Here is an 18,216-nt window from a genome sequence, read left to right as displayed (position 1 = left end):
CTTCCTCCTCTGGTTGTTGTTTGTTTGGTCTTCTTCTTCTACTACTACTATTCTTCTTTTTCTTCTTCTTCTTCTTCTCCTCCTCCTCCTCCTCCTCCTCCTCCTCCTCCTCCTCCTCTTCCTCTTCCTCCTCTTCCTTTCTTCCTCCTCCTCCTCCTCCTCTTCCTCCTCTTCCTCTTCTTCCTCCTCCTCTTCTTCCTCTCCTCTTCCTCCTCCTCCTCCTTCTCCTTCATTTTTTTTCCTGGCCCTGGGTTAAGCAAGATAGAAATGATGGTTAAATATTGATTAAAGTATTATTCTGATGTGCAATATATTTCCCTTGCCATTCATTGACCACTATTTTAGCTCAGTGGCATAAAATAATTCAAGAAGTAGGTTAATTTGGTATCTTTTCAAGTACAAACAGATTGCTGTTTAAAGAGATAAAGATTTTCATAACAAAATGTAGATAGCCTTGTATTCATAGAGACTCATTACATACGGGTATATATCAGTTACTCACTGCCTTCAACTTAGCAACTCTATTTGCTTGAATCTTTTTAAGTGCTCCTTCTGGTTCTCCCACCCATCCCCACATTTGAACATGTCCTTATGTGTAGGTCTTGGCCATAATTTATAAAGGACATATATATCTGGGCATACAAAATTATACATGCAGGCTTGGATTTTTACAAGATAACAGCTTCCTATGTGTTTTGCTTAGTTCTGGGGCCATCCTTAACAATATTTGTGCCCCAAGAAAGGGAGACATTGACCCAGAAACAGAAAATGACACATAAGTAATAGCTTCCCTAGTTTAACAGTCAATATATTTTTTTCAGTTAGTTAAAAGTTTGGAAGATGAAGGAAACTTTTGGATTTGTAACGTAATTGTCCGCCTTTCTACTCGTTGGTCCGATATCCCATATCTGGGTAGATGACTACGTGTATGTAGGCGACCTGGTTGCACTTCATTCCCCTCATCTAAACTGCTGGTTGTTCTGATGTTATATAAACATGCCAATGGCTTCTATTTCTGAAAATAAATGCAGCCTGCAGTAAGCACACAGGCAATACTTTTAAAGGATAATAATATGTCAGGGGGAAAAAACATTCAGTCAAGAACTACATATCCCTTGCATGAAAACATTTATGCCCAGCTCGTCATCTCTGCGGTCAAGAATTATGACCTCACCAGCTGGTGTGGCTCAGTGGTTGAACACTGACCTATGAACCAAGAGGCCACTATTTGTTCAATTCCAGGTCAGGGCACATGCCCAGGTTATGGGCTCGACCCCCAGTGTGGGGGGTGCAGGAGGCAGCTGATTGGTATTTCTCTATCATTGACGTTTCTATCTCTCTATCCCTCTCCCTGCCTCTCTCTCTAAAATCAATGAAAACATTTTTTTTTAAAGGAATCTTGACCTTTATCGGGCAAGCGCCAACAAGGTGGGGAAATTCACCCTGAGTTTGGATTGGTCCTGGTTCCCGTGGCACAGGGCTCCAGCTCTCCCCTGTGCTGGGGAGAGGGGGGATGAACCCTTCGTACAAATTCTAACAGAACCGGCCTCTGTTCTATTTCCCCTGCTCTTAGCGGTGCCTTGTGTCTTTCCAGGTTCTACCGTTTGGCATCCCGACTGTAAGCAGTCTACCAAGACGGAGGAAAAGCTGCGGGTAAGGAAATCATTCGAGATGGGTGATGGCAGGTGCATTGGCAAGCCATGTGTTCCCTCGTGGCTGATTCTTGGGGCTGGAATGTGGGTGAAGTCACTTGGCCGTGAGTTTTGTCCTCTATAGCAGACCAGGCTGAAAGGCCTTTGGCCAGGGAAGGAGGTTCCCTCCTACCTTAAACGGATTGTTGTGTTTTGTTCCAAATGCTTGTGTTGGACCAAGAAGCCTTGCCTCGCTAGTCAGGTTCTTAGCAAAGCGTTCAAGGGAAACGTCAAACCATGCAGATGTGAAGAAAAATGATTAATGACGTCCTAGCTCTAACATCTGGCGACCTCCTCGCCTGACATTTTCATGCTTAGTCCATAATGCAGCACTCCAGCCCAGACTCCGCATCCAGTGCTCAGCTCTCGGGACATCTGACTACCCTCTCACATCCAGACTCACCCGGGAGCCTTCATGTCTAAACGCTGATGGTTTGGGGAAGTAATGGCGAGTCCAGGCGTGTCCGTGTGGACACGTGTGCTGGGTGGCTTTAGAACTTAACTCTTACATAGCGTCAAAGTGTTCTGGTAATTGTCCTAGACCAGTGGTCGGTAAACTCATTAGTCAACAGAGCCAAATATCAACAGTACGATTGAAATTTCTTTTGAGAGCCAAATTTTTTAAACTTAAACTTCTTCTAACGCCACTTCTTCAAAATAGACTCGCCCAGGCCGTGGTATTTTGTGGAAGAGCCACACTCAAGGGGCCAAAGAGCTGCATGTGGCTCGCGAGCTGCGGTTTGCCGACCACTGTCCTAGACCATCCAGCACATGGGCAAAAGGATGGACCTTCTTTATCTCTCTCTTCCAAAGCCCGCTGGTCTTAGTCCATCTCAGAGTGTCACCAGGGGACACAATTTTATTTGTTTCTGAGGCAAAGGGTCTACACAGCTGTAAGGTCATTGTCGGGATCTGTATCCTGTTCAGGTGCCCCCAGTTTTTCACCTGAGCAATAATTACATGGGATCCAGACCCCAGTCCCTCCATTTAGCTCACTGAGTGGTGCCCGTGGAAAAGCTGGCGTTTGACTGTGATCCACATGGTGTCTCAGGGAAGAGAACGGACTGAATTTATTCTGTAGGCCAGACTAGAGTGTGGTCTCCTTTCTCCGCAGTCTGCCGTTAACAGGCATAAGAAGCTGTGTGTGTAACCCCAGTAGGAGCACACTTTAAGTGGAGGGGGGGAAAAGCCACTTTTTCTCTGAATAATTGAGTAAAGATAAGACAAACTGAAAAATAATTTGCCCCTGTATCAGGGCGGTTTGGGTTTCTGGTTTGACATATCGTGTCAACTTGAGCACATGTATAGCCCTCACTGCTGGGCCTGTGTTTGGGCTCCAGATCCCGGGATCTTTGAGGAACCACGGATGCTTTGGCAACGGGGTATCTTTATAAACTACCAGAACGTTAAAGACGGTGCTTATTGTCACTTTTATCATAAAAATGTAAAATTCACAACATAGCTTGGGGATCCTGCCCAGAAACCACCCAAGTAGCCAGTGGTTTGCACTGTCTTTTGAATAATCTTTTTCTTTCACCCCTGTGAAGTCCGTGGGAGACAAAGACAAGAATGCTAATGAGGCCAGACTGCATGGAGTGGGGTCTTTTCTCCTGAAGAAAGGAACCCTTGAGTTTGCAGCTGGGGTTACTAAAATGATTTTTTTTTTTTTTTAATCAGCGCTTTTAATTGCGTCTTGATGGGACTCTCTGGATAAGCTTAGGAAAACAACTAGTGACTACTTCCACCCATTCTAGCCAGGGGAAGGCGGGTTGTGTTTTTCCTTCATTTCTTGAAGCTTACCAGAGAATTCCAAAGCTCCTCCCCTAAAGCCAACATTTACCACTTGCGAGGCCAGGTCCCCTCGGCTCGCTCACCTTCGGGACATCAGCAGTGAGGAGAAGGACGTACCTCCAAGGGGAAGCGGTCCCGAGGGGCCCCGAGTGGGGTACGTGCCGACGTGGCGAGACTCACGGGGAGCTGGTGTTTGAATGAGGGAATACATTGTGCTCTCCGAAGGGTGTGTCTGAGATCACACATCTCGAGCCCAGATTTCCAGGCCTTCTCCCCGGGTGTCACATGAGCGCGGTTACCATAGCAAAAGGAAAATGTTTTACGAGTCTTTCAGCAGCAGCACGGAGTGAGCCACATTCTGGATATTGGAAAACTCACAGGGGGTGTTTGTGACAACAGATTCTTAAAGGGACACCTCTCAACGGCTTCACTGGCTTCTTCCACTTCATATGGGATGTGTAGGCCAAAATAAATGGGGGTGGAACGTAGGCAACTAGACTGCACCTTGGAGACTAGTTCATGTGCTTCAAACACGGGCCCCAAACAGACACCTTCACACACGTCCACTAAGCGACGACCCTCAGCGTTTACTGTCAAATCTGTTTCCCCCAGGGTGTTTTTTTATAGTGTTTCTGAATTGAGTTTATGTCTCTGTTCATGCTTCCTTTTTTCCTGTTTCACGGCAGCCGCCAAACACTCGGCATTCTCCCTCCGATTTCTTTTATCCCAAAAGTCTGATCCGACGCACAGGACGGTCCCCGTCGCTGCAGGTTGGCACTGTGTGTGGGCCAGGCTTCTGCCGCTCTCCCTCCCCCTGCTGCTTCTCCCGCGTAACCGCCCGGGTCCCCCGCTTTCTCTCACCCCACGGAGCGCATCTCACGTCTGACTCTGGCTGTCTTCGTCTCTGACCGGCGTTTTCCTGTAGAGCAGTGGCTACAGCGTTGTCTTGATTAAAGCAGACACCTTAGAAGCTACCCTGGTGGTCCCGTGTTCACACATTTGTTCCTTGAACAAATCATTTGCCAAGCACCCGGGCATAGTGCAGGCTGGATGCTGTAGACGTAGATTAGTAGGGAAGAGCTGACAGATGGGTAAATAATTATAGAAACATATCCCAGGAAGTGGATCGCATCGATCAAGGCGTGTCAGATGAGCAAAAGGGTGCCAGCGGGCACTTCCTCGAGGCTGGACGAGGCAGGGGTACCCCGAAGGGAACAGCAAAAGCATGGTGCTGGGAATAGGCTTGGGTAGGGAGTGGTTTGGCTCAAGAAAGAGGTAGTGAAGTAGGAGAAGAAACAAGTGAGACCAGGCACCTGTTCTTCAAAGGCTCAGCGATTTACATGCACTCTCATCCACTCTTTCAGAGAATTCCTGTGGGAGAGCTATCCTTACTCCCATTTTACAGGTGGAGAGACTGAGACCTTTCGTAGTTAAGTAACTTCCCGAGAGTTACCCCACCGATAAGTGGAAGAGCTGGGACTGGAACCCATAAGTCATGTTCTTTCCACTATTGCACCAGAGGGGAGAGAGAGAGAAAGCTGGGAAGACAGAAAGAGGGGCGCATTAAATGCTGGCCAAGTCTGATGGCAGCATAACCTGTCGGGGTCCCACAGAAGCAGGGAGCACGCTCAGCCAGCTCCACAGATGAGCCGTGAGGCAGGAGCTGGTGTTCCCAGCACAGGTGCGACCATCGTTCGCGTCTCTGAGAATCAGTTGAAACCCTGGCCTGTTGAACGACTAAGTGACCTTCCACAGCCCACCTTTGTGCGGACGAAGCCGACCCGTGGCTGCCGGCAACGCCCTGGGCCTGCCAGACCCGCACTCAGGAGGAGAAGGGCTTCGGTTTAAACTTCTCCTTGGAATGATTTGAAACACAGTTAGACGTATCGAGTTCTAAAGGAGAAGGAAGTCTTTCAGACATCAACCCCCTAAGCTGCTTCATCGGCAGGATGGAGCCAGCCCCCGGCTGCACAGGCCATCAGCAGGGCTCCCCGCAGACTCCAGGCCTCGGGGTGTTGCGTTGGCCCATGATGCTGGGTGCCGCTCCAGCTTGGGCTTGTCATGTGACTTCCATTCTGTCCTAACGCTTCAGCTCCAGCGGTGGGGTTTTCCCATAAACTGGAATTAGAGTCTAATGAGCCGAAGATCGAACCCACTGTGAATGAGAGCTGCTCAGAATTAGTGCCTCTACTCGGCAAGAAGTGGCTTTTTCAATCATTTTGGGGTGTCTTCCCCCCAATAGGATACTTTATAACTCAAAGAGTGTTCTATTTTACCAGCCTAAGGCTACAGCCAGGTGATGCCTCTTCATGACTTGGAGGGAAAGCCCACCATCAAGGGTGAAGTATTTGGGTTTGCACCAGACCCTCACATTTAAGAGATGCGGAGCATCACGAGAAGTGGTGGGTCAGAGAGAGAGAGAGAGACCTGTCTTGAGTAACTTCTCTCTTCCCATCCTGCTATTCATAGGGGACATCTGACCCCCGTTATCCGGCTGTAAATATCAAGTCACCTGTGGCTCCTGCACAGGAAGTTGTAGACAGTCTGGGACCTGGCAGAGAAAACAGGCCTTAGGCCGAGGTCCCCTCCACCCAGTGCCACTGAAGAGCTGTATGCGAAGAGCAAATTGGGTCTATAGGTCACACTCAGTACTGAGCGCTGGCCGTTCCTGCCATTCATTGTAGACAAAGCTCATGATGTTCCCGGGACCACGTTTGGAGTAACTCGAGGGGCACACTTGTTTTCATTCTAAAAGTAGGCTTCTCTGCTGTGGCTTTGGAGTCTAGAGCATGAGAGGGCTGCCTTACAAACTGGATGTGAGAGTTTTGTTTCTTTTGAAACTAACATTCACCTGTTATAACATTCGCTCTTACAAACCTGTAACGCACGGATGGGCAAAGGTAGGGTTACAGTTCTGAGTACGCAAAACAGAGTTTATTCTGGAATTATTATTTATTACTGTATTATTTTCCGTACCAACAACTGTAAACCTGCATTTGCCCACCCCTGTATACAAAATACCATGTGTATATTTTATATATATATATTTAATCCACACCCAAGTTTATGTTTTACTGATTATTTTAGAGAAAGGGCAAAGGAGAAATGAGAGAGAGAGAGAGAAGCATTGATGTATGAGAGAAACATCGATCGGTAGCATCCCCTCCCATATGTGCCCCCACTGCGGATCGAACCACAGCCTAGGCATGTGTCCTGACTGGGAATCCAACCAGCAGTCCTTCGGTGCATGAGACGATGCTCCAACCAACTGAGCCACGCAGGCCAGGGCTCATGTGTATGTTTTTTTAAAGGAGCTCATTAGGGCCTTATGTATGTCTAGAACAAGGCAATCACATTATGGATTTTTGTTTTATTAAGGTCGCTACAATACACGCTGCGTTATTCCCAGCTTTCGCCCTGTTCGACTGTTTAGTTCTTGTTGGTCTTTACAATCCATCAGGACGTATAGGTATCACGATGGATGCTGGAAAGACAGTGAGGCTCCTGGCCATGGGGAGGGCTGATGGCATCTGTGACACTCTCCGGAGAAGGGGGGTTGTGCCCATCGGCCCCTCCTGCTTCCTCTCAGACACAAATTCCTGTTTCCAAAGTAGTTGGTTTCACCCTTTCTGGAGAGTCAGCGTTTGCAGGTTTTAAAAGTATTCCTTCTTCTGCAGCCACCACCGCCTTGTCTAGTGAACGTCAACCAAAACCCCAGGCAGGTACTGTCAACCTCAGCGGCACTTTGCGTAAGGTGTCGGTCACCTTCTGACAGTAGCTGTCTCGTAGGTGCTCCTAAGGTCTGTCCCCTCTGGTTGCCAGCTGCCTGTAGTTTCTCCCCTCCTTAGAGCATGGCTTTGGGTGAATGCAAAGTAGACGAAGTAGTTGTTGCATCCTGCTCCTGCTGAGTGGGGAGGGCAGGGGGCAGGGAGGGGCCTGCCAGCCCTCGCCTTCTAAGACTGGACGAGGCGTGTGTGGTGGCCATAACCGAAAGTAAATGGAAAATGTCGTATCTCTGCTCACTCACCAGGCAGAGCTCTGGTAAGTTTGTTTGTTTGTTTAATGGTCAATATTTGAAGGATGACAAGAGCTGGAGTCAAAACATATATCTTCAGTGTAATTTTCAGTCTGTGTCTCTGCCTCCTGAATGGTAGGACAGATGGACAATGTCAATGCGTAGGGGGCAATCAGCTGAAAGGTGGTTAGAGGGCTTTTTTTTTTTTCTTTTTTTTTTTACACAAAGATTTCATACAGAAAACAGAAAGACATGCAATTTCAAGCATCTGTTGTTAGTCATCAAATGCCACCTTTTCTCTTTCCCCTTGAAATGAACTACTTAGTCTACTGGTAAGACCTCTTTGTTGGTGGGTTTTTTGTTTGTTTGTTTTGAGAAAAATAAAAGTCTTTATTGAAATCAAAAGTGAGCGCTTGACGGTTTGCTAAGGAAATAAATGTAGGTCATATTGGCCTCTTCTTCACCAGAGATTGAGTGAGGACTGCCCAAACAACTAGAAGGATCTTATGTTGCCAAATACAATGAAGTTATTTGGCGAATCTTATTGGAAAAATACTCTGAGAGGTCACAGCCATTCATAATCTTTTCTATATCTGTATGCCTTCTCCACCCTCCCCTCGCCCCCCATTCCCCCCTCCCTGCGCCCCTTTTCTGTTTCTTTTCTTTTTTTCTTTTGGCCAAAGACCTGAATTTTCCCAGCTGTGCTTTCAAGTTGTTTCTTTCTGCAAAGCTGAAGGAAAGGTGCTTAAAGAAAAGCTAGTAAATGGCCTATGCCTTCAACAGCTCCATCACGGTCCTTGTTTCCTGTCTCTGTAGCATGGAAGTGGGCATGCCGTAGGGAGAAATATTGGACATTATCTTCATTTATAATATAGGCAGGAGAGTCATATTGTTTGTCATAACTTTCACAGAGGGTTCCAGAAACAAAGGCTATTGGCCCAGTGGGTTGCTGAATGCATTTAGTAACTTCTGGGTCTCTGTTGTTTGTTAGCCTGGATAGCTGAGTGGGTTGAAATAGTAACTCAGGTTAAATAATTGCGCACAAGGATCATCTGCAGAAATGCGGATCATCAGTAAACTTTTGTCACAGCCCAATGGGGTGACGTAGAGTTAAGTTAGTGGTGAAGAAGGGATTTTAAAGAAGGAAAGCATGTCAGTAGCTTGTGCTTTTGAGGTTGACACGAGTTTCCGTTTGAGTGGATTTGAGCGGCTCTGTTGGGAGACAGCTCGGGGCCTTGTGATGATGTTTGATGGATAGAGACCCTCACGCAGCAAGTTTTGTGTTAATTAGAAAATAAAAACAATACAGCAGGAAGAGGAAAAGGGGTTCTTTGAACAATAAACAAGATGTTTATTTAAAATTCAACATGGTAAAGTTCTAGATCTTTAGAATCAAAATGTAAAATTCCAAATACTGAAGATTGAAACTTTAAGATAATAGTTCCGTTCTTCAAAGTACTTTTATTATCGTCCTAAGGGAGAGACCTCTAATCTCTGCTGATTGAGCAAACACACTTTGGGGGCCACAAGGGAATGTGACAAAAAGCAGCGATCCCACGTGCGTTTCAAAGCGCAGGTCAAAGGGCAGCCAGCCGAGGACTGTCCTGGCAGATGAGACAGGCCGGGGCAAGGTCACCAGTCACCGCCAGATGCACAGAAGGGCGTTAATTACTGGCACCAAGACCTAGGGAGGATACAGAATCACCTCCTAGGGGCCTTCTCAAGAGGGGAAGGACATTTGTCAGCTCCAGGTGGGACCGCTGCCCCATGGCCTGCGATAAGTTACTTAGCACCTCTGAGTTCTGATGGAGCCACCTACGTGTGGCAGCTGGGGAGAGCTCTAGGGAAGTCTAGTCTACGCAGCTCACGTTCTAAAGGACTGTCCTCTCTTGAGCAGAACAGAGTCAGCGCCTCCTTCATGTTTCAGATTAACTGGCTAAGAAATCCAGTCTAACGTCACATGTCTGGGAAGTGCTGGGCACTTGCTGTGTGCCAGGCAAGATGCTTGAGCTTTAGATGTACTGTCTCATTCATCCCTGTGAAGTGGGGGCTATTAGTACCCTCTCCTCCATTCTATAAATTGGGATGCTGAAGCCCAAGGAAGTGAGGAGAGAGAGAGAGAGAGAGAGAGAGAGAGAGAGAGAGAGAGAGAGAGGAAAAAGAAAACTTCATGTAATGTCACACAATCAGTAGAGCCAAGATTTTGAACCAGCCTTTTCACCTCGCTATGTTACAGGATACAAAGTTGTGTTTTATCCCATTAGTTCATTTTAGACGGGAAAACAGAGAAGGGCTATTGTACGAAAATAGGCAAGTGAGACTGTAGTCCACCATAAACACGATGCCAGCGGAAGTGACTGTCACAGTGAGGTCAGGAGATCGGAATGAAGCAGAAGCAAACAGTGGTGAGTGCAAGGAAAGACAGAAATGTGCAGAATCCCCGAGAGACTTGAGTGTTTCTCAAACACCACTAAGGAGTCTGACGACGCACAGGGCCGCGCGAGTGATCTCCAGCAAGAGCCCGTGCATCGGGGGATGTGGTGAACACTGACTTGACCTTGAAAACTATCTGATTCTAAAACTCTAAAATATTTATTTTGGAATCAGAGACTCTTGGGCAGGGGTATACAGATTGGAAGTGATTGATCTGAACACCAGTAAAGAATCAAATGAGACAATACAAATTCAGGTTGGTGGATAACTCTTAAACACTTTAACCCAACAATAGACTGGTAAATGAACCAGGTAGATGCTTCTGAGAACGCTGACGTCACTCACTGGACCATCTTATCCAGTGAGGGAGGAAGGCCGGGAGAGACCGAGCGGAAACAGGCCCGTTCAGCCACGGGGCCTCTTCCCTTCCAGGGAAGAGAGCATTTGAGACCCTCCGACGTGCGCTTGTTCTCCAGCTGTGTTCCTGTGAGCACGCGCAGGGCAGGAGAGAACAAAACACTGCAGGGCCAGCCCAGGTTCATCGTTACAGCAAAGGCAGAGAGTATCTCTGACCCACATTTGGCAAGAAGTCAGGATGAGTAACGTGGGAGAGACCCGAGGCTCAGTGTGCACGTGGTTATTCCCACGGTGTCCTAGATGCTGTTCATGAAAACAGGCCTTTGTCATAGCAACGCCAGTAACTGAAGACATCTGACTGTCCTGCAACCTCCCCTGCCCCACCCCAGGGCAGCCAGCCCGTGTGGGGTTCCTACCCCACCCAGCACAGCCAGCCAGAGAGCTAGAGCAGGGTTCTCACCCCACCCCAGCATGGGGAGCTAGTAACAATAAAAGTATTTTCAGTTTGCAGGTACTCTTTTCTGCTACTTCAGTGGTCGGCAAACTGCGGCTCGCGAGCCACATGCGGCTCGTTGGCCCCTTGAGTGTGGCTCTTCCACAAAATACCCCGGCCTGGGCGAGTCTATTTTGAAGAAGTGGCGTTAGAAGAAGTTTAAGTTTAAAAAATTTGGCTCTCAAAAGAAATTTCAATCGTTGTACTGTTGATATTTGGCTCTGTTGACTCAAGTCAACAAGTTTGCCGACCACTGCGCTACTTGATCTCAATATTTTTCTTTATTCCCACCTCATCTGTCCCATAGCTATGTTGATGGGGAATAAATGGTCCCAGTTACCTTATGCTATGGGGGGGATTTTAGTGCAGGATGAAGAGGTTGGGCTCTGTCCCCCGGGTGCAGATCCTGACACTTGCCTGCCTGTGTGGCTTGGAGCATGCGTCCTTTTTCCTTGTCTGTAGAGTAAGCAACCGACCTCACGGGCTATTGAATGGATTAAATGAGACCAGCCTGGGAGGGGCCTGCCACACAGTAAGTGGGCAACAAGTATTAGCTGCTGTTAGCACTCTCGCGTTGTTCCTCAGAGGTTTCACTTTGACATTGGGTTTGGCCAATAGTAGCTCCTGGTCACTGGAAGCTGAGGACAGCCCGTGGCTCATCCGTGCCCCGCAGGGTGCGCATTCGCTCAGCTTTACCGAGGCCGGCGTCGCTTCTTCATGGAGGGCGGGCCTTGGTGTCACTTCTGTGTGTTGATTAGGAAATGGATCAGGGAAACGGACTTTCGAGTAGTGTTACTATGTGAATCCTTTCTTTCTCAATATGCTCAGGTTGGGGCATTTTCTCATACTGCGACATGCCTATGGCTGGGAAATTGTAACTAGAAGGAAAGGGCTTACACGTGGCAGGCCTTGGGGGAGGGGCAGACGCCCTGAGCCTGGCACAGGCCCACCTGTGCCCGGTGTTGAGTCCCCACCCCCACCCGCCCGCGTGTCTCAGAGACCAGAGACCTGGCTGAGATGATTGGTGCTTCCTGTCAGAGTGAGTCCGGTCACTGCCGGCCTTGAGTGGGCCAGGGGGGTGGCTCTCACCGTTTCAGAGCTGAGTTACTTAGTGATGCCACATCCTAGCTTTCAGGAGTCCTTTCCACTCAGTGACATTCCTATTCAAGGTGCTCAACAGCAGTAGAAACTTCCCTAAAGTAGATCTAGAACTTACCTTCTCCCAGAAAGAGCTGCGCGGGGAGCAGGTCCTCCGAGACCAGGCCTTTTCCAGAGAGGGCCGAGCTGCGGTAGGAGGCAGTGAATCCGGTTCATGCATTCCCCTCCCGCCCCTGTCAGCACAGGGCTCTCTAAACACCTGCTCTAAAGAGGAGTTTCTCTCATCTTCCCTAGCGGCTGGCCGATGTAACTGGGCTCAAATTATGTCATTAATGTAAGTCAAGTGCCCACACACGGAGTGTTTGTTTAAAATCGATTCTAGCTCATCCCCTCAACAAATGTGTGCATCCTCTTTGTACCTGTGCAAATACAGTGGAAAAACAAACCCTATGTGGACAGAGATCACAACTAAAGTTAATGAGGGAGATAGGCGTGATGCAAGGAAACCAATAAACGTGGAATTATACGTTTTACTCACGAAGGAGAAAACAAGAGTGGCACTGTGAGAAAATAACCAGGGGAATCCCCTCCGGATTGAAAAATCAGGGAGGGCTTCTTTGAGGAGGTGATATTTAAGCTAAGACTGAAGGAGGGGGGGAAATCAACTAAGTAACATTGGGGATCAGGACATTTCAGACAGAGGGAGCAGCAAGGTGAGCGCCCTGAGCAGGGCAGGCACCATGTCCTGTGAGCGACGGTGTAGGAGAGAACAGCAGGGACCAAGTCCTGAGGCCCAGGAGTGGGGTTTTGTTCTAAGAGGACACTGAAGCCAAAGCAGGATGGTGACGATCCACATTATGTTCTGAAAGGTCTCTCGGACCACTGGGTACCAAGTAGATTCAAAAAGAGCAAGAATGACGGTAGAACCCCACAGAGGAGGGCATGGTCGCAGTCGAGATGCGGAGGTGGTGATGGGCGGTTGGGGGGGCCGGGGAGGACTAGTGGCAACGCAGACAGAGAGAAACGTGCTTGCAGGCAGAGCCAGGACCTGTAGGGGACAAGGGAGAGAAGGTGGAAAGCACCCCACCCCCAGGCTGACTGCGCAACCGGCTATCCACCTTTCTTTCTCGGTTTTTCAGAAACGTTACAAATCTTTCCTTTCTGAACCAGTTGGTTTTGAGCAAAGCTTAGGGACTCAGGCCAGTCTTGAGTCTGCAGCCAGGGCCTGAGCGCTCACACGTCCCTGTCTGTTTCACAGCCCACCAGGACTTCCTCGGAAAGCATCTATTCCAGGCCAGGCTCCAGCATCCCCGGGTCCCCGGGCCACACCATCTACGTAAGTCTCCGCTTCCGGAAGGGGCTTCCGGGACGGGCGCGGCAGCCCATCGTCATAGCGGATGGGTACTGCAAAACGGAACAATCCAGAATGACTTACGTGTCTGTTCTGAGGCCATTTTCACTTTTGTAGATCAGCCTTCTCAATCATGTTCTCCTGCAGGAACTTAAATTTATCTGTGAACCTGACCATCCTGAGCTATCAACTAGTTAGCCCATAACACGCAGAAATACGATGCAGGACTTAAAAACGATTGTGCCTAGCTTGCAGCTAGATATTTGATATTTGGGAATTAATTATACACTTTTTTTTTTTGGTTAATCCTCACCTGAGGATATTTCTTCCATTGATTTTTAGAGAATGGAAGGGAGGGAGGGAAAGAGAGAGAGAGAGAGAGAGAGAGAGAAACATCAATATGAGAGAGACACATCATATGGTTGCTTCCACACCCCCCTGACCAGGGCCAGGGATCAAACCTGCAGCCCAGGCACATGCCCTTGGCCAGGAATCGAATCTAAGACACTTCAGTGTGCAGGCCAACGCTCTAACCATTGAGCAACACAGGCCAGGGTAAACTATACACTTTATAATGCTGGCATTGAGTATTCTTAAATTCTGCCACAAAGGTATTTAAGTATTCAGTTATTGATTAAATATGCAGGTATTGATTTTAGCCAGGTGGGAGTTTTCCTTCTCTGGAGTAAAGCTAGGGAATTATCCTGAAGGTGTACAAGCTTCTGTACTTGATGAATTCCATATAGACTTTTTCCTAAGCTTTTGGTGACTTATATTTTTAATGTGATTAATATATAAGGGGCAACTTTCTAGAGTTCACCTGTGCTAAGCTAGGTGTTCTGTTTTTCGTCAATTTTTTAAGGTTGTCGCCTTTTGAGCACGTAATGAAAAGCACAAACAGCAGTTCCCCGGAGGTGAGACTGCAGAGTAACCTTTCTCTCTGCTCTTTGCCAGGCAAGAGTGGACAACGAAATCCTGGATTACAAGGACTTAGCAGCCATTCCCAAGGTCAAGGCAATTTATGATATCGAACGTCCAGATCTTATTACCTATGAGCCTTTCTACACGTCCGGCTATGATGACAAGCAGGAGAGACAGAGCCAGGGGGAGGTAAGAAGTTCCTACAAGTTGTGAGTCGTGCAACAGCGTACGTCTCGTTTGTCATAAGTATAAGAACTACCGATTGGAATCCAGGCCAGTCAGAGGGTCCTTTCGATTGGACACTATTCGCAGCCTTCCATCGCAGGTGCTCTGAGGTCCTCAAAAACCTGGCCTTGGCCTCAGGGGGTTACAGAGAGACAGGGGAGCAGACCAACTGCACGAAAACCAGGTGAAGGATGAGTAAGCGTTCGTACGGGGTGGTAGGATAGAGGAGCTGGCCTGCTGAGAAGGAGGCCAGGTTCACAGGGGAGTCTGAGCTGCACAGAAGAAATAAGGCAGGAGGGTCTTCTGGGCGGGGATGGAGGGGTGGGGAGGTCTGGTCTTGGGGCAAGCTGAACTATATTTATGGGGATCATGAGGAGAGAGAGTACACCCCACAATTTTGACAGCTGCAGTTTTTAACACTGGGAGATAATTAGAATGTGCAAAAAAATAGAATTTCGAGAGAATGGTGCCACAGTATAGTACAGGAGTATGCGCCGGGGTTCTGGAACCAAATCACCCAGCGTAACCTGGGGACTCCTCATGCTGGTTGCATGACGTTAGCCATGTGACAGCCATTGTGACTAGTTTCTTCACCTGTACAACAGGGTCTCCCTCAGGGTAACAGTGAGGATTAAATTAACTATCAACTCAAGATTAATATATATATCATATCCAAACAGTTTATTATCTATGAAAGCTCATGTATATGAACTAACCTTTTGTAGCAGTTAGCAGAGAGCCAGGCTGGCGGTAAATATTCAGCCGTGACGGTTGTTCCTGTGGTTTGTACCTGTCCCCTAGGGGTTTACTGATGCTCTCCCAGCCGACCATCCTGCTGCTGGGCCAGCACCACTGAGCCCGGACACACACACACACACACACACACACACACACACACACACCCCGCCCTGCCCCCCGCAGGGCTGGGAGTTTCCTGCTGTCACCTCCTACCCAGGTCTCTTGGGCTCTGCTGTATTTCCCCTGGACTAAATTATTTTTACCTCTAAATTCGTTTCCCTTTTATTTTTTAAACGGGAATCATGTATACACTAGTTTGAGTTCACTCAGATATACGTTACTCAAGTTCTGATCTGAAATCAGCCGTCCAACCAAGGTGAAAACAGACTGTAAACTGTAACATCAATCTTAGATGAAGAAAAGGCATGAAAATGGGATTTTGTTTAATTTGTTCACAATTTTAACATAATATTTATTTTGTAACTGTATTTCCTTATAGTCCTGTTTCTATTTACTTAGAAATATCATATATTGTTCTTTTTTGTTTATTTTCCTATCTGGGTTTTACTCCAAAGGACAGCTCTGTATTGAACTGGTCCATTGGGCAGGGAAAGTGACATCCGTTTTCACGTAGTGCCATCTAGTGGTCGAATCGCTGTAGCTGCCTCTGGGCCACTCAAATGCAGCTGTAGGAGCTACTTGATGATGTATTCCTTCGGTGATTAACACTTCCTTCATAGAACCCTTATACTGCCACTCTAGAAACATGAGAGGAGTAAACTTGAGATTCTGTGTGCCTTAGAAAGCAGGGGGATGGCGGGGCCTGAAGGTGAATGGTGGTGAGGTTGGCAAGGCCACCGGGGCAGGATGCCACAGACCTGGTCCTTACAGGCCTGTTTCGGTCATCAAACCATTGTATGTGATTGCCGTGCTTATCATTCAGTTAATAATCATGTTCACTGAATTCTGTAGACACTGTAACTCAGTAGTAAAGAGCACTGGTTGAGCATAGAGGGGGAATAATTCCCATTTGTCTGGCTCAATCACAATGTATTTATCAAAACCCGTGGTTCTTAGGCAGAAACATGCACCACAGTCACCCGGGAACTGTGTGCCAGCCGAGCCCCACTCTCAATTCCCTGCATCAGGAACGGGGGCCGGCAAGGGGTGCTGGCGCGTGTATTAGGAATAACGTTTCCCGGTGATGCTGACAAACAACACTAATGAAAACTGACAAGTTAATAAACATAGTGACTTTTAATTCTCTCTTATTCTTCTAGTCTCCAAGGACTTTGTCTCCTACTCCATCTGCAGAAGTAAGTGCCATTCTTAAAATTTATAGTGGGTGGGGCAGGGGAGTTACTCGGACCTGTCCTAGGCTAGGATTTGGGGGAAAGGACATTAAATAAAAAAACAGAAAAACTGTGTGTGAGATCATGATGAATGTAGGCCTCCTTGCAGGTAAGATATGACTATAAGACACAGCAGTAAATTCTCTTTACATGGAGACTATGGGGGAAAATCAGACTGGCTATCTGAAATGGCCAGCAGTGGTCATAGTGTGTCCCATGAATAGCCACCTTCAGAGGAGGCCACACCTTTTAGCCTAAAATCGATGATCTTTTCCCCCTTCTCCGGGTAAACAGACTTTTCAGTGGCTGCAGTACCTATCTACCAGATATAACAGCTCCCTCACACTGCACCCCACATCCCAGTTTCGGGAGTTTCTAGGTTTACCCTCCCCCCACATTCACTACCCCCTTGGTGACCAGTGGCTTTAGAAGTACTTCCTGTCGTCCCTGCATAATCCTCCTTTGCGGGGTGGCTCTGAGACTAGTGGCCTGAGCTCAGACCAGCCCAGACCTGAGCTTGGTCCAACACCAAGTCTGCCCCAGCCCTTTCTCTCATTGTAGCCATTACAGCTAATAACAAAGGGACTGTGTGTCTACTGTGCTTTCTATTATTTTGCATTTCCTTATGTATCCAGTGAGCAAACTCCTCCGGAGTTAGATCTAGCCCCACCTAAAAGTAAAAAATAACAGTAAATAAAATCACTAGTCTTGTCTCAAAGCCAAGCAACTTTGTGGATAGTCTACATAAAACTGAACCGATCTTAAGCAATTGCTGTAATTTGGTATAGGAAAAACTCTGTAGTATTCTGATGGTTTGTGGCTGCGGCCTGTGAATAATCAATTTCTATTAGCATTCTGATCATTACGGCTGAAGTTATGAAGAATTAACTTCTCTTATTGACCAGTTGCAAGATTCAGGCACATTATCTGGGGACTTTTTGTTTTGTTGTTGTTTTTATTTGATTTATTGTGACAGCCCGTTAGGATCAAGCCAAAGCCTCTTGCCATGTGCTTTCCGATTTCACGCAGCCCTGGGTGCTGAGGTTTTAACACAGTCATTGCTCACACACGCTTCCCACCTTCTCTTGTGTCAGCAGAAACTTCATGGGTCAACAAATTCCTGAAACGCCAAGCGTGCTAGCACTCTCCTCATCCTTTACACAGTGATATATTATGTTGATGCGTGGGGCTTTCTGCCCTTTATACCTAATATATTATTTTCTAGACTTGGACATGGGTGACATGCTGATGGTGTTAGTGTGCCCTGATTTACTTAATTGCTCCCCAGCTTGCTGAGCATGTAATACAAAGTTTTTTTATTATTTCCTTGGAATATGTTTTCCAAAGTGGAAAGTAGAATGACTGAGGCCACCACCAGATTGTTCTCCGGGAAAATCGGCCTACAATGTCACCAGATGAGTGTTGTGGACATGGTGGGCCGGCAGTCAGAACAGGGGCTGACATGGGAGCGGGAGGCGGGCTCTGCCTGTACGAGCTATACTCCTACCCACGGCTCTCTCACCTGCTCGGAATCCTCTGAAACAAGGGAAGCAATAGCCTGGGTCCCGCCTTCCTTACTGTGCAGGTCTGATGAGACGATGTATGTGAACAGACTTCATAAGCCTAAAAAGCCCAAGACACACGTAGTCATTGGCATTATTCCCTTATCCCGGAGCGCTGTAGGCACGGGAGTCTGTCACGCCTACCTGTCAGAACTGTGGTAAATGCAGGCGCTATAGGTCTTGAACAGA

At 47.6% G+C, this 18,216-nt stretch overlaps 1 protein-coding gene across 12 annotated transcripts in view; it reads left to right on the top strand.

The window, feature by feature from the left end:
* ABLIM1 (actin binding LIM protein 1) overlaps positions 1-18,216 on the top strand; it is a 270,624-nt gene that overhangs the window by 224,072 nt on the left and 28,336 nt on the right. For 10 of the 12 annotated variants that reach the window (XM_079794170.1, XM_079794168.1, XM_079794178.1 and 7 more), the window contains 4 exons: positions 1,595-1,653; positions 13,137-13,214; positions 14,184-14,339; positions 16,394-16,429. In XM_079794170.1, the coding sequence (XP_079650296.1) occupies positions 1,595-1,653; positions 13,137-13,214; positions 14,184-14,339; positions 16,394-16,429 (329 nt within the window). Of the gene's footprint in view, positions 1-1,594; positions 1,654-4,168; positions 4,253-13,136; positions 13,215-14,183; positions 14,340-16,393; positions 16,430-18,216 lie in introns of all 12 variants that reach the window. The other 2 variants (XM_079794174.1, XM_079794175.1) reach the window with 2 other exon arrangements.

The sequence above is a fragment of the Cnephaeus nilssonii genome (genome assembly GCF_951640355.1).
Source record: "Cnephaeus nilssonii genome assembly, chromosome: 16".
In the NCBI taxonomy this organism is placed as follows: domain Eukaryota; kingdom Metazoa; phylum Chordata; class Mammalia; order Chiroptera; family Vespertilionidae; genus Cnephaeus; species Cnephaeus nilssonii.
Note: the sequence above shows the minus strand (reverse complement) of the source record. Positions and strands in the feature narration are given on the sequence as shown.